The sequence below is a fragment of the Oncorhynchus mykiss genome, chromosome 12 (genome assembly GCF_013265735.2).
Source record: "Oncorhynchus mykiss isolate Arlee chromosome 12, USDA_OmykA_1.1, whole genome shotgun sequence".
NCBI lineage: Eukaryota > Metazoa > Chordata > Actinopteri > Salmoniformes > Salmonidae > Oncorhynchus > Oncorhynchus mykiss.
The window spans coordinates 13037002-13051036 of record NC_048576.1 but is presented as its reverse complement, the minus strand read 5'-3'; the positions used below and the strand labels follow the sequence as shown (position 1 = coordinate 13051036).

Below are 14035 nucleotides of genomic sequence, written 5' to 3'. Positions count from 1 at the left end.
CTGATAGATAGAGAGATAGATAATAGTGGGGACGATTAATCAGCATGCAACAGCATCTCAGAAGCACTGGGGGGGACTGGGGGGGACAGGATATGTTATCTGATCTCACAGCAGCCAATACCAGGACTTCCTTAATAATGCCATTACTGACACGACTGAGTGGGTACTAAAGAAACACTCGTAATATAGCAGGCAGAGACCAGGCTGGGTCGGATCGAGCCACAAGGGTTAAGGGATAAATTGGGTATTTTAGACATTACATATGTTATATGGTCCTGGCCCATAGACTATCATAAGTATTCACCCACTTGGATTTCTTCACATTTTATTGTGTTACAAAGTGGGATTAAAATGGATGTATAACTGTATAACTGGATAATACCAAACGTACAGCACTCCACTTCAGTGTAAATAAAGGAGTATGGAGCCTGGAGTCCAGCCCCATGCTAAGTTAAGGCCCATATTCAAAAAGTATATCAGAGTAGGAGTGCTGGGCTCTATACAGACAGGTCCCACCTGTTCATATAATCTTATTCAAAGGCAAAACTGATCCTATATCAGCACTCCTACACTGAGAGTCTTTGTGAATACAAACCCATGGTTCTCTGGCGGTTCCTTTTAGAATATGTTGTGTCCACCCTGTAACCAGCCCGGTCCAGTCTCCCATCCTGAACATAAGACTCATTCAAAGCCCCCAGAACCAGAAACAGGCAGCTCTCTCTGTGAAAGAGGGGAGGGGCCTCCCAATGCCACACAACAACACACAAGGACCAGTTTGTTCTAAGATTAGGGTTTGTGTGATCGAGAGAGGGAGAAGGAGAGGTGGAGGGAGGGAGGGAGGGGAAAAGAGAGAGAGGGAGAGGGGAAAAGAGAGAGAGGAAGAGAGGGAGTGGAAAGAGAGAGGGAGAGGAAAAGAGAGAGAGCAAGAGAGTATGTATATATTTTTTTACATGATCATATGTTTTTGAGTGTATAAATCTGTAAGACAAAGTGGGTGTGAGTGATTGAGCATCGTGAGTGTTGCTGTCCTCAAACCGCTAAGTGCTATATTGAATTATGCTGAGAGTGAAAGGGGAGGGGAGTGGAGGAGAGCAGAGCACATTGAATCTGATCTAGTTTTGTAGCGATGAAAGAGACTATGGGAGATATTCAAACCCTCCAGAGATCTTAGACAAGCTACTGGCTGCCTGGCAGAGACTGAGCAGGCCACAGCTGACTGACCGACCAGCCAGTCTAGCCAGAGGACCAGCCAGTCTAGCCAGAGGACCAGCCAGTCTAATCTAGAAGTGGGAAACTTACATTATGTGGACAGTAGGGCTGATCCCATTTAGTTGACTGGGTGATTGTTTGGTCGATAGGCTGTTGGTCGATCAATATTTTTTTAGTCGAGCAGTAGAAAATCTATATAAAATGTATGGCACACGAGACACCTGTCTGATTCACGCATGCCTCAGTAGACGAATCCATTGCGTAGGTCGCGGGATGGCACACCAGTACCACCAGTATTCCTCCATCTTATTTGTAAGTGCTCTGGTTGAGTGAGAGCACACGTGCACCTGATTATCCAGAAAAGTGCGTCTAGGCTACCTGGCCAGCGTGCAAATGTAGGCATATAAATGTGCCCATCTGGGGATCTGATAGTATTTCTGATTGTCTTAACTCACCACCACCACAGCTTCTCAAAGTTATTTTTTCTTCACCTCAAACAGCAAGTAAACAAAGTCTGGTTTTCCATCCATTGAGAATGACAATAGTTCCTCAACGTAGTCTATTGGAAAAAAATCTTTTGACCACTCGGTGTGAAAGGGGAAAAAAATGTCCTGCTCTTATCTGGTGGAAAATAGGCCTAATTGATAACTTCAAATCTCTTCTCGCAAATCATCTACAGCTGTGTCTGTCCAAATCTCACTGGCGCAGAATATTTTATACAACTTTGCAAGTTTGCCTAGCGCGAACTTCAAGACCGTACCAAGTTGATAGTTGATACAATGTTTCAAGTTCCTTGCATTCAGTGTATAGCCAATGTGATTTATAGGATATTTATTATTATCAGGATATTTTCTACCTGCAAGCTTCAATGTTTTTATTTGTTAGCTTTATGTAGGCTATTTTTACATAGTTAGCAATAAAAGTTACTTTTAGAATTTTGATAAACCACATGATAATGATTTTATCAGAACAGATGACCAATGTTCCCTTCTAAGAGTCTCGGGTGCAGTAGACCCGAGACTGCCGCGCAGTGCGCATAACAAAAATCACGAGATTGAACTTTACTCAACTTTTTAGCGTTTTCCCTGTTAGTTAACACTATCAAGTCAACGTTTCCCTTTGCTGTGGGAATAGTGATCAAATCATCTCAATTTTAGCCACTTTCTTTCGTTTTTTTCTCCCCAATTTTGATCTTGTCTCATCGCTGCAACTCCCCAACTGTCTCGGGAGGCCAAGGCCAAGTCATGCGTCCTCCAAAACATGACCTGCCAAAATGCACCTGCGAGCTGAACCCAGAAGCCAGCTGCACCAATGTGTCAGAGGAAACACTGTTCACCTGACAACCGAGGTCAGCCCGCAGGCACCTGGCCCACCACAAGGAGTCGCTAGAGCGCGGTGAGCCAAGTAAAGCCCCCCCGGCCAAACCCTCCCCTACGGGGACAATTGTGCCCCGCCCTATTGGACTCCCAGCTGGTTGTGATACAGACCGGGATCGAACGTGGGTCTCTAGTTGTGTGCCCCCTCCCAACCCCTCTTTTACACTGCTGCTACTCTCTGTTTATCTTATATGCATAGTCACTTTAACTATACATTCATGTACATACTACCTAAATTGGCCCGACCAACCAGTGCTCCCGCACATTGGCTAACCGGACTATCTGCATTGTGTCCCACCACGCGCCAACCCCTCTTTTTACGCTTCTGCTACTCTCTGTTCATCATATATGCATAGTCACTTTAACAATACCTACATGTACACACTACCTCAATCAGCCTGCAACTTGCAAAGTTGTCTGTATATAGCCTCTTCTCTTTTTTTCAAATGCCTTTTTACTGTTGTTTTATTATTTTCTTACACACACACACCTATTTTTTCCTTATTTTTCCCCGCACCATTGGTTAGAGTAAGTAAGCAGGTCTACCTACACCTGTTGTATTCGGCGCACGTGACAAATAAACTTTTATTTGATTTGAGTTAGACGCCTTAGACGGTGCGCCACTCGGGAGGCCAATATTAGCCACTTTCAATGCAATTTACCGAAACATAAACGAACTATGCAAGAGATTTTGTTGTAGGCAGAATGCATCGGAGTAGGATTCTATTGATTACGACTCAGCCTGTACTCTTCAGTATAACCAATCAGAGCTGCAGTAGACTTCTTTTTGGTCTTAAAGGGGCAGTGTTGTATTTTGAGACAGTATTGAATAAGCTAAGTAGCCAATAGGCAGAGGGTAGCATAATATGTCTGATTCTCTGTAATAATGGTATGGGAATAATAATGCATTTTATTTTTTGTTTTCTTGCATCCACAACAACATTTTCAGTCACCTTGTCTGAAGGACAAGTGGATCAACACTCTTACTGACAGTTGTGGCTGCGTTGCGTGATGTAATGTTGTCTCTACCCTTCGTGCTGTTGTCTGTGCCCAATGTTTGTACCATGTTTTGTGCTGCTACCATTTTGTGCTGCTACCATGTTGTGTTGCTGCCATGTTGTGTTGCTACCATGTTATTATCATGTTGTGTTGCTGCCATGTTGTGTTGCTACCATGTTATTATCATGTTGTGTTGCTGCCATGTTGTGTTGCTACCATGTTATTATCATGTTGTGTTGCTGCTATGCTGTGTTGTTGTTTTAGGTCTCTATGTAGTGTTGTGGTGTCTCTCTTGTCGTGATGGGTGTTTTGTGTTATATTTCTAGTTTATTAAAAAAATGTATCCAGCCCCTGTCCCCGCAGGAGGCCTTATGGTAGGCTGTCATTGTAAATAAGAATTGGTTCTCAACGTACTTGAACCAATGACAACTCTGAACCAATAACATTAATTTTGGGACAGGTCGAAAAGCATTAAACATGTATGGCAATTTAGCTAGTTAGCTTGCACATGCTAACTAATTTGTACTGGGATATAAACATTGAGTTGTTATTTTACCTGAAATACACAAGGTCCTTTACTCCGACAATTAATCCACACACAAAACGGCCAAGAGAATAATTTCTAGTCATCTCTCCTCCTTCGAGGCTTTTTCATCTTTGAATTTATATGGTGATTGGCATCTACACTTTCATAGTATTACCACGACAACAGGCAAAACATTTCGTCTTTCAATTACCCACGTGGGTATAACCAATGAGGAGATGGCACGTGGGTTCCTGCTTCTATAAACCAATGAGGAGATGGGAGAGGCAGGACTTTCAGTGCGATCTGCGTCAGAAATAGGAATGACTTCTATTTTAGCCCTTGGCATCGCAGACGCTCGTTGGCATGCGCCAGCAGTGTGGGTGCAATAATTGAACAACATGGATTTCTAAATTTATTTTGTGACGCTCGCGCACGTGACGTGTCCGGTCTGGTCAGCATGTAAGAAGATGCATTTTCACCATAGTTTTTGATGGTAGGCCTACATTATGATCAAATAGCCACCGTAGCCTACTTGGCCACTGTTAAAACTGTAACATAAAGCGGGTACAGCCTCAGTGTTCACAGTAAAACTGTAACATAAAGCAGGTACAGCCTCAGTGTTCACAGTAAAACTGTAACTTAAAGCAGGTACAGCCTCAGTGTTCACAGTAAAACTGTAACTTAAAGCAGGTACAGCCTCAGTGTTCACAGTAAAACTGTAACTTAAAGCAGGTACAACCTCAGTGTTCACAGTAAAACTGTAACTTAAAGCAGGTACAGCCTCAGTGTTCACAGTAAAACTGTAACTTAAAGCAGGTACAGCCTCAGTGTTCACAGTAAAACTGTAACATAAAGCGGATACAGCCTCAGTGTTCACAGTAAAACTGTAACATAAAGCAGGTACAGCCTCAGTGTTCACAGTAAAACTGTAACTTAAAGCAGGTACAGCCTCAGTGTTCACAGTAAAACTGTAACTTAAAGCAGGTACAGCCTCAGTGTTCACAGTAAAACTGTAACTTAAAGCAGGTACAGCCTCAGTGTTCACAGTAAAACTGTAACTTAAAGCAGGTACAGCCTCAGTGTTCACAGTAAAACTGTAACTTAAAGCAGGTACAGCCTCAGTGTTCACAGTAAAACTGTAACTTAAAGCAGGTACAGCCTCAGTGTTCACAGTAAAACTGTAACTTAAAGCAGGTACAGCCTCAGTGTTCACAGTAAAACTGTAACTTAAAGCAGGTACAGCCTCAGTGTTCACAGTAAAACTGTAACTTAAAGCAGGTACAGCCTCAGTGTTCACAGTAAAACTGTAACTTAAAGCAGGTACAGCCTCAGTGTTCACAGTAAAACTGTAACTTAAAGCAGGTACAACCTCAGTGTTCACAGTAAACACGCGCTGGAAGTTGCACAGAATTTTCACAACGTTCAAGTTTGCGCCCAGCAGACCTGAAATTTGCTCAGTGCCACAAATAATTTGAGGGAACATTTGCGACGATACTCTCGGTCGACATACACAGGGACAGCCCTAGTGTAGAGTGAATTAAACAGTCCGCTGTTAATGTATCCCTGGTTTATAAGGATTTAGTAAGGCTTTGAGATACAATTGGTTGGAAGAGGTTGTGTGTGTGTGTGTGTGTGTGTGTACTGTACTGCATTACAGTAGAGCTAGCTTTGGTTAGAAGGTAGTCTACAGAGGTAGTGTTAGTGGGTATAACCCATTTAGACGGTCTTTGTGTGTGTTGGTGGCATCGGTCTCTGCCTGAGCTGGGCAGCTTTGAATGGGCTATCTGGCTGTGTCTGGCTGTGGATAGAGAGCCTGGGGGGTTACACAGAGGGGAGAGATGTCCAGAGAGTCAGGGTGGACAGACTGATGGACAGACAGACAAGCAGAAGGGCAGAACAAGCAGCAGTCTGGACACTCAGGCGGGTGAAGAAGCGCAGCAAGGCTTGCTCCAACCACAGTAAGAACCAATAGGTTATGATCAGTTCCATTTTTAATTTAGCTCTTAAATTCGCCCGATTCTTCAGTTTCAATTTCGACCTCTATACGTAACTCAGATTCAATGGGAATATACAGTGTTGTTTTCCAGTAGGGCCTCCAACAGGTGTAGGAAGGAAAAGAATAGTGAGGTAGATGTTAACCCTATAGACTTACCATAGGCTGGGGCGGCTGCAGCACTGTATCCATATGGGGTCCCGAAGCCTGTCACACATGTTAAAGCCATGTAGACTATTAGTATCGCTGGTTGACTGGACATAATGATAACACGCACACACGCACACCACACACACACACACACACACACACACACACACCACATACACACACACACAGTTATGGCAGGGAACTGGACAGGTCAGACAGAGACAAAACACACACAAAAGATGACCCACATATTTCCATGTACCTGGTATCTGTGTGTATCCTGGTGCAGTGGCTGTGGTAATGAAGGCTCCACTGGTCAGGGCTGCCGCTCTACCTCTCCCTCTGGCCACCTGGGCTGCTACTGCTGAGGCTGCCACTGCTGCAGCTAGGGAACATTTTGTCTACAGGGACACAGAAACAGTACTGTAAACAAGCAGCATTGATGACTGATCAGACTACCCTGTAAACCGGCTGTATTGATGACTGATCAGACTACCCTGTAAACCGGCTGTATTGATGACTGATCAGACTACCCTGTAAACCGGCTGTATTGATGACTGATCAGACTACCCTGTAGACAGGCTGTATTGATGACTGATCAGACTACCCTGTAAACAGGCTGTATTGATGACTGATCAGACTACCCTGTAAACAGGCTGTATTGATGACTGATCAGACTACCCTGTAAACAAGCAGCATTGATGACTGATCAGACTACCCTGTAGACAGGCTGTATTGATGACTGATCAGACTACCCTGTAAACCGGCTGTATTGATGACTGATCAGACTACCCTGTAAACAGGCTGTATTGATGACTGATCAGACTGCCCTGTAAACAAGCAGCATTGATGACTGTTCAGACTACCCTGTAGACAGGCTGTATTGATGACTGATCAGACTACCCTGTAAACCGGCTGTATTGATGACTGATCAGACTACCCTGTAAATAGGCTGTATTGATGACTGATCAGACTACCCTGTAAACAAGCAGCATTGATGACTGATCAGACTACCCTGTAGACAGGCTGTATTGATGACTGATCAGACTACCCTGTAAACAAGCAGCATTGATGACTGATCAGACTACCCTGTAGACAAGCTGTATTGATGACTGATCAGACTACCCTGTAAACCGGCTGTATTGATGACTGATCAGACTACCCTGTAGACAGGCTGTATTGATGACTGATCAGACTACCCTGTAAACAGGATGTATTGATGACTGATCAGACTACCCTGTAAACAGGATGTATTGATGACTGATCAGACTACCCTGTAAACCGGCTGTATTGATGACTGATCAGACTACCCTGTAAACCGGCTGTATTGATGACTGATCAGACTACCCTGTAAACAGGCTGTATTGATAGTTTGGAAAGAATCTCTATTAGAGACTGTCTCAGGTTGAGAAGGTAAGAGAGGAAGTATTGATACCTGATAAGATTCTTCAGGTAGCCTAGGGGTTAAGAGCATCGGGCCCTTGAGGAAGGTACTTAACCCTAATTGCTCCTGTAAATTGCTCCGGATAAGAGCGTATGCTAAATGTAAATGTAAACAAGGCAGTATTGATTACTGATCAGGACGGTAACTCTCCACGAACAGGGTTGGAGTGAAACCCTACAGGACGGTAACTCTCCAGGAACAGGGTTGGAGTGAAACCCTACAGGACGGTATCTCTCCAGGAACAGGGTTGGAGTGATACCCTACAGGACGGTAACTCTCCAGGAACAGGGTTGGAGTGAAACCCTACAGGACGGTAACTCTCCAGGAACAGGGTTGGAGTGATACCATACAGGACGGTATCTCTCCAGGAACAGGGTTGGAGTGAAACCCTACAGGACGGTAACTCTCCAGGAACAGGGCTGGAGAGCCCTGCTCTAAAAAATGTATATTGCTAACTGACCACTCAGAGTCCTGTAAACAGAAAGTGTTGATAGCTGATCAGAGAGACAGTACTGCTAACGTACAGAGTGTTGATAGCTGATCAGAGAGACAGTACTGCTAACGTACAGAGTGTTGATAGCTGATCAGAGAGACAGTACTGCTAACGTACAGAGTGTTGAGGGATGATCAGAGAGACAGTACTGCTAACGTACAGAGTGTTGATAGCTGATCAGAGAGACAGTACTGCTAACGTACAGAGTGTTGAGGGATGATCAGAGAGACAGTACTGCTAACGTACAGAGTGTTGATAGCTGATCAGAGAGACAGTACTGCTAACGTACAGAGTGTTGATAGCTGATCAGAGAGACAGTACTGCTAACGTACAGAGTGTTGATAGCTGATCAGAGAGACAGTACTGCTAACGTACAGAGTGGTGAGGGATGATCAGAGAGACAGTACTGCTAACGTACAGAGTGTTGATAGCTGATCAGAGAGACAGTACTGCTAACGTACAGAGTGTTGATAGCTGATCAGAGAGACAGTACTGCTAACGTACAGAGTGTTGATAGCTGATCAGAGAGACAGTACTGCTAACGTACAGAGTGTTGAGGGATGATCAGAGAGACAGTACTGCTAACGTACAGAGTGTTGAGGGATGATCAGAGAGACAGTACTGCTAACGTACAGAGTGTTGATAGCTGATCAGAGAGACAGTACTGCTAACGTACAGAGTGTTGATAGCTGATCAGAGAGACAGTACTGCTAACGTACAGAGTGTTGATAGCTGATCAGAGAGACAGTACTGCTAACGTACAGAGTGGTGAGGGATGATCAGAGAGACAGTACTGCTAACGTAGAGTGTTGATAGCTGATCAGAGAGACAGTACTGCTAACGTACAGAGTGTTGAGGGATGATCAGAGAGACAGTACTGCTAACGTAGAGTGTTGATAGCTGATCAGAGAGACAGTACTGCTAACGTACAGAGTGTTGAGGGATGATCAGAGAGACAGTACTGCTAACGTACAGAGTGTTGATAGCTGATCAGAGAGACAGTACTGCTAACGTACAGAGTGTTGAGGGATGATCAGAGAGACAGTACTGCTAACGTACAGAGTGTTGATAGCTGATCAGAGAGACAGTACTGCTAACGTACAGAGTGTTGATAGCTGATCAGAGAGACAGTACTGCTAACGTACAGAGTGTTGATAGCTGATCAGAGAGACAGTACTGCTAACGTACAGAGTGTTGATAGCTGATCAGAGAGACAGTACTGCTAACGTACAGAGTGTTGATAGCTGATCAGAGAGACAGTACTGCTAACGTACAGAGTGTTGAGGGATGATCTTCTTCTTCTTGATAGCGGTGGCGTTTGGACCAGAGAACAGTTTCTCCAGAGCAGCCAACGCAGCGGATGCCTTCGCTACCTTCTTATTAGGCCCCGCCCCCCGGAACTTCTGACCATCCACCTCCACCTGGAGACAGAGGGAGACACACACACACACACACACACTCAAGTAAGCATGCGTTGGGTAAAGAAGAGCTGATCAGATGTGTCTGTTGAGTTTGAATCGATAAGGATTTTTATTTTATTTACTCATCTAATATATATATAATGTATACTTCACTATCTATTCTTCACTATATATTGCATCTTAGCCACTCTGTCACTGCCCATCCATATATTTTATACTTGTATATTCTCATCCCATTCCTTTACTAGATTGTGTCTATTAGGTTTGGTTGTGTAATTGTTAGATATTAGGTTTTGTTGTGTAATTGTTAGATATTAGGTTTTGTTGTGTAATTGTTAGATATTACCTGTTAGGTACTGCTGCACGGTCAGGTCTAGAAGCACAAGCATTTCACTACACTCGCAATGACATCTGCTAACCACGTGTATGTGACCAATAAAATTTGATCTGATTTGATCTTCTGTTTTACTACAGGATATCCTGTATGTCTAGTGGTATAGTATAGAGATATCCTGTATGTCTGGTGGTATAGTATAGAGATATCCTGTATATCTGGTGGTATAGAGATATCCTGTATGTCTGGTGGTATAGTATAGAGATATCCTGTATATCTGGTGGTAAAGAGATATTATGTATGTCTGGTGGTATAGTATAGAGATATCCTGTATGTCTGGTGGTATAGAGATATCCTGTATATCTGGTGGTAAAGAGATATTATGTATGTCTGGTGGTATAGTATAGAGATATCCTGTATATCTGGTGGTATAGAGATATCCTGTATGTATGGTGGTATAGTATAGAGATATCCTGTATGTCTGGTGGTATAGAGATATCCTGTATATCTGGTGGTATAAAGATATCCTGTATGTCTGGTGGTATAGTATAGAGATATCCTGTATATCTGGTGGTATAGAGATATCCTGCATGTATGGTGGTATAGTATAGAGATATCCTGTATGTCTGGTGGTATAGTATAGAGATATCCTGTATATCTGGTGGTATAGAGATATCCTGTATGTATGGTGGTATAGTATAGAGATATCCTGTATGTATGGTGGTATAGAGATATCCTGTATGTCTGGTGGTATAGTATAGAGATATCCTGTATGTATGGTGGTATAGAGATATCCTGTATGTCTGGTGGTATAGAGATATCCTGTATGTCTGGTGGTATAGTATAGAGATATCCTGTATGTCTGGTGGTATAGTATAGAGATATCCTGTATGTCTGGTGGTATAGAGATATCCTGTATGTCTGGTGGTATAGTATAGAGATATCCTGTATATCTGGTGGTATAGAGATATCATGTATGTATGGTGGTATAGTATAGAGATATCCTGTATGTCTGGTGGGATAGAGATATCCTGTATGTCTGGTGGTAAAGAGATATTATGTATGTCTGGTGGTATAGTATAGAGATATCCTGTATGTCTGGTGGTATAGAGATATCCTGTATATCTGGTGGTATAGAGATATCCTATATGTCTGGTGGTATAGTATAGAGATATCCTGTATGTCTGGTGGTATAGAGATATCCTGTATGTATGGTGGTATAGTATAGAGATATCCTGTATGTCTGGTGGTATAGAGATATCCTGTATGTCTGGTGGGATAGAGATATCCTGTATATCTGGTGGTATAGAGATATCCTATATGTCTGGTGGTATAGTATAGAGATATCCTGTATGTCTGGTGGGATAGAGATATCCTGTATATCTGGTGGTATAGAGATATCCTATATGTCTGGTGGTATAGTATAGAGATATCCTGTATGTCTGGTGGTATAGTATAGAGATATCCTGTATGTCTGGTGGTATAGTATAGAGATATCCTGTATGTCTGGTGGTATAGAGATATCCTGTATGTCTGGTGGTATAGTATAGAGATATCCTGTATGTCTGGTGGTATAGAGATATCCTGTATATCTGGTGGTATAGTATAGAGATATCCTGTATGTCTGGTGGTATAGAGATATCCTGTATATCTGGTGGTATAGTATAGAGATATCCTGTATGTCTGGTGGTATAGAGATATCCTGTATGTCTGGTGGTATAGTATAGAGATATCCTGTATATCTGGTGGTATAGTATAGAGATATCCTGTATATCTGGTGGTATAGTATAGAGATATCCTGTATGTCTGGTGGTATAGAGATATCCTGTATATCTGGTGGTATAGTATAGAGATATCCTGTATGTCTGGTGGTATAGAGATATCCTGTATGTCTGGTGGTATAGTATAGAGATATCCTGTATATCTGGTGGTATAGTATAGAGATATCCTGTATATCTGGTGGTATAGTATAGAGATATCCTGTATATCTGGTGGTATAGAGATATCCTGTATATCTGGTGGTATAGAGATATCCTGTATATCTGGTGGTATAGTATAGAGATATCCTGTATATCTGGTGGTATAGAGATATCCTGTATATCTGGTGGTAAATAGATATAATGTATGTCTGGTGGTATTGTATAGAGATATCCTGTATGTCTGGTGGTATAGAGATATCCTGTATATCTGGTGGTATAGAGATATCCTGTATATCTGGTGGTATAGAGATATCCTGTATATCTGGTGGTATAGTATAGAGATATCCTGTATATCTGGTGGTATAGAGATATCCTGTATATCTGGTGGTATTGTATAGAGATATCCTGTATATCTGGTGGTATAGAGATATCCTGTATATCTGGTGGTATAGAGATATCCTGTATATCTGGTGGTATAGTATAGAGATATCCTGTATATCTGGTGGTATAGAGATATCCTGTATATCTGGTGGTATAGTATAGAGATATCCTGTATATCTGGTGGTATAGAGATATCCTGTATATCTGGTGGTAAATAGATATAATGTATGTCTGGTGGTATAGAGATATCCTGTATATCTGGTGGGATAGAGATATCCTGTATATCTGGTGGTATAGAGATATCCTGTATGTCTGGTGGGATAGAGATATCCTGTATATCTGGTGGTATAGTATAGAGATATCCTGTATATCTGGTGGTATAGAGATATCCTGTATGTCTGGTGGGATAGAGATATCCTGTATATCTGGTGGTATTGTATAGAGATATCCTGTATGTCTGGTGGTATAGTATAGAGATATCCTGTATATCTGGTGGTAAATAGATATAATGTATGTCTGGTGGTATTGTATAGAGATATCCTGTATGTCTGGTGGGATAGAGATATCCTGTATATCTGGTGGTATAGTATAGAGATATCCTGTATGTCTGGTGGTATAGAGATATCCTGTATATCTGGTGGTATAGTATAGAGATATCCTGTATGTCTGGTGGTATAGTATAGAGATATCCTGTATGTCTGGTGGTATAGTATAGAGATATCCTGTATGTCTGGTGGTATAGAGATATCCTGTATATCTGGTGGTATAGAGATATCCTATATGTCTGGTGGTATAGTATAGAGATATCCTGTATGTCTGGTGGTATAGTATAGAGATATCCTGTATGTCTGGTGGTATAGTATAGAGATATCCTGTATGTCTGGTGGTATAGTATAGAGATATCCTGTATGTCTGGTGGTATAGTATAGAGATATCCTGTATGTCTGGTGGTATAGAGATATCCTGTATGTCTGGTGGTATAGTATAGAGATATCCTGTATGTCTGGTGGTATAGAGATATCCTGTATATCTGGTGGTATAGTATAGAGATATCCTGTATGTCTGGTGGTATAGAGATATCCTGTATATCTGGTGGTATAGTATAGAGATATCCTGTATGTCTGGTGGTATAGAGATATCCTGTATGTCTGGTGGTATAGTATAGAGATATCCTGTATATCTGGTGGTATAGTATAGAGATATCCTGTATATCTGGTGGTATAGTATAGAGATATCCTGTATGTCTGGTGGTATAGAGATATCCTGTATATCTGGTGGTATAGTATAGAGATATCCTGTATGTCTGGTGGTATAGAGATATCCTGTATGTCTGGTGGTATAGTATAGAGATATCCTGTATATCTGGTGGTATAGTATAGAGATATCCTGTATATCTGGTGGTATAGTATAGAGATATCCTGTATATCTGGTGGTATAGAGATATCCTGTATATCTGGTGGTATAGAGATATCCTGTATATCTGGTGGTATAGTATAGAGATATCCTGTATATCTGGTGGTATAGTATAGAGATATCCTGTATATCTGGTGGTAAATAGATATAATGTATGTCTGGTGGTATAGTATAGAGATATCCTGTATGTCTGGTGGTATAGAGATATCCTGTATATCTGGTGGTATAGTATAGAGATATCCTGTATGTCTGGTGGTATAGAGATATCCTGTATATCTGGTGGTATAGAGATATCCTGTATATCTGGTGGTATAGAGATATCCTGTATATCTGGTGGTATAGTATAGAGATATCCTGTATATCTGGTGGTATAGAGA

The 14035-nt window shown here is 42.0% G+C and overlaps 1 protein-coding gene across 9 annotated transcripts in view; it reads right to left on the bottom strand.

The window, feature by feature from the left end:
• The window catches only part of LOC110536984 (spermatid perinuclear RNA-binding protein), a 192497-nt gene that overhangs the window by 8849 nt on the left and 169613 nt on the right, over positions 1-14035 (bottom strand). For 7 of the 9 annotated variants that reach the window (XM_036936946.1, XM_036936945.1, XM_036936948.1 and 4 more), the window contains 3 exons: positions 9465-9611; positions 6516-6654; positions 6263-6319 (listed from right to left, as the gene is read on the bottom strand). In XM_036936946.1, the coding sequence (XP_036792841.1) occupies positions 6263-6319; positions 6516-6654; positions 9465-9611 (343 nt within the window). The remainder of the gene's footprint in view (positions 1-6262; positions 6320-6515; positions 6655-9464; positions 9612-14035) is intronic. The other 2 variants (XM_036936950.1, XM_036936952.1) reach the window with 1 other exon arrangement.